This window comes from Terrapene carolina, unplaced genomic scaffold (assembly GCF_002925995.2).
Source record: "Terrapene carolina triunguis isolate 2854851 unplaced genomic scaffold, T_m_triunguis-2.0 Scaffold31, whole genome shotgun sequence".
Taxonomy (NCBI): Eukaryota; Metazoa; Chordata; order Testudines; family Emydidae; genus Terrapene; species Terrapene triunguis.
Window position 1 is genome coordinate 5807976 of NW_020664382.1, and position 2640 is coordinate 5810615.

Here is a 2640-nt window from a genome sequence, read left to right on the forward strand (position 1 = left end):
CTATTAATTTTATCAGATGTCATCAGTTCATACCGTTTTTGACTTGTATACATAGAAGCAGACAAAGAAAGAAGAACAAACTCTTGAATTTTGCATCTTCCAAGCAAGTTGTGTATAAACTCGATATTCTTGTTTTCTGCTGACTTTGCCATTGTGGCCAGCTGCGCCATCATTCTAATCAAGACTTCTACACTTTTGACTTGGACATCTCTGTTGCCAAGCACATCTCTGTGGGTTACCTTCAAGTAACATGGATAGTAAGAGCGCAGAAAACTCAAACAGAGGTAAGTCAGCAATTCTATTAATAAAGAATGGGGACACATGGTTGGTGACTGAGTCTGAAGCTTACCATAAAAGCTCTGTCCCACAAGAGTTTCCTGGTGCCGGGCTAGAAGATTATAGATGAGATTTAAGTGAGCTGTAGAGCTTGTATCCATGCTAGTACTGGCTACAGCTTCAATAAATTCCTTAGGGTTTGTTTTGAGTACTGCCTCTAGTACAGAAAAAGCATACAAAACCCTCTTGGAATCGTAAGGCTGAAAATACAAGAGAATGTGTTTAAACAGAGCCTCTATCATCTCTTGTTTTTCTTTCTGCCGCTTGAGCAGCCTAGAAGTTGTAATTGCTTGGAGTTCCAAGTCCACCTCCTCATCACTTGATAGTGATTCCGATGCTTGAGTTTTCTCAGAGTCTGCACGCACAAGATTTAACATAGGACTGGATTTGGAGCCATGAAGAGGGAAAGTATTAGATGAACTAACATTCTTCATGTTTTCTCTGCAGTCCATTGTAGCTCTACAGTTCTCCTCATTGCTCATTTCCTGTGGATCCAGAGAAGTTGAAAAAGATGATGTATTTTCACTATCATTAGGTCCTGTGCTGGTATCTGCCGATTCTGTGTGTTCACTGTTATCATGATCACCACTGGGATCCTGTGGACGTTCTGTACAGTGGGATGGTTCATTTTCAGACCGTCCATTTTTTAGCTGAGATGTCTCTGGATCGATTTCCACTTCAGCCCAAATAGCTTCCCTGTCCACGGTTGTAAATTGGCTCAGTGGTATGTTTTCTTCAGAACTGCTTTCATGTAGCTCAGAGGCTCCAAATGACTCTTTGAAAGAGGCACTTTTCTTGCTAAACCAATGATGTAAGTCTTCTGAAAAAAATATGAAGATTTCAAAAAGCCGTGTTTATTATTGCAGTTAATACATTCAATAGCCTTTAGGCTGAAAGACAAACTTAAGAGAAAATGTAATGGTGATCAAGTAACTGACTTTACATTAAAGTTAAAAATCTTATTTATGCCAAGGAAATAATTTCATTGAGCACTTATGTTTTATGATGGAATTGTACAAGTCAGAGATACCATAAACCTTCTCAGACTGTAAACCCTTTGGGACAACGACCATGTCTACTTCTATAATTGCACAGCAGCTAGCACAAGAGACTTCCTTTGGATGCTACTATAATGTAAATAGCGAGAATGATGATTGGCAAGTCAATTAGATAGCAAACAAGGTAGCAAAACTGTTATGCAAGCAGATAGCTGGATTAAAAAAGCAATTCAACTATTAGGAGGTTTAGAGCTTCTTTTGCTGAAATGCTGACCCAAAATAAGATACTAATGGGCGTTATACCTTTAAAAAGATATGACCTACTCCATAATTGTGTTTAAGCATTATTACAGGTGTAACTGAGAAGAGTGATATATGCAGCTGGCATTGCTGCTTATTAGAAGACACCTCAAACTGACGAGTATGACACCAAAGGTCAAAGACTGGCTTAAAATGGAGTCCAATGGAGTAATGTGACTAACTGTTAATTTACTTCACTCAAACGGTTACATTTTCAGTCTGAGAGCAGCTTTACCTGCTGAATTCTTCTGTTTGATGCAATGGATGGATGTGCGCTGTGTCTTTGGATGAAGAAGCAGCAGTAGTACTGGCTCAAGAATTCGTGCAACATCATTAAGCGAGAGAGCACGTATCAGCCAACCCTGTGCTGCAGCACCAATTGCACCATCTGAACAATTTAGACTGTCCAGTACCACAAACAGAGATCTGAATGGAGAAATTGCAAAGGAGAAGTAAAATTGCAAGCCCTCATTCACAACACATTTTAAGACTCCACTCCTGCAAATACTTGCCCATGTTTTAGCTTTACTCCTGATAGTAATTCCAATGCCCAGAAGTTGTGTCACTGAGTTCAAAGTCGAGCTCATGTGTTTGCAGGAGCAAGGCAAAACATACTATATGTGTGTATATTGCACACACGCTACCTGCAATTAGAGAATGTTTTTATAATATCCTCTCCTACTTCATAAGGGTTGAAATTTTTGGCTCAATCTATCAGACTGAGGAGCACGATGAGTAACATACCACCCTTGGATTACTTTAACAATATTTTGAATGTAGCTGCTTTTGCCGGGCCCTTTTATCCTTTTCTAGGGAAATGCCCCACCTTCTTGATGTAGAAAGCCACTCCCGTTAGAAGGTGGGGCCTCAGCTGTTCACTCTTTGCTGACAACATGGAAAGCAACTCCCAGCAGAGACTTCAAACTCCTACTCCCCTTGGAACACCCTCCAAACAAACGAACAAAAAAAAAAAAAAAAAAAAAAAAAAAAAAAAAAAAAAAAAAAA

The 2640-nt window shown here is 39.4% G+C and overlaps 1 protein-coding gene across 1 annotated transcript in view; it reads right to left on the minus strand.

Annotated features, from left to right (window-relative positions):
• Nucleotides 1-2640, minus strand: part of LOC113406483 (protein dopey-2-like) — an 86247-nt gene that overhangs the window by 35948 nt on the left and 47659 nt on the right. The window contains exons 17-18 of the mRNA XM_026651683.1: nt 1870-2060; nt 6-1156 (exon numbers count right to left, since the gene is read on the minus strand). Coding sequence (XP_026507468.1) covers nt 6-1156; nt 1870-2060 — 1342 coding nt within the window. The remainder of the gene's footprint in view (nt 1-5; nt 1157-1869; nt 2061-2640) is intronic.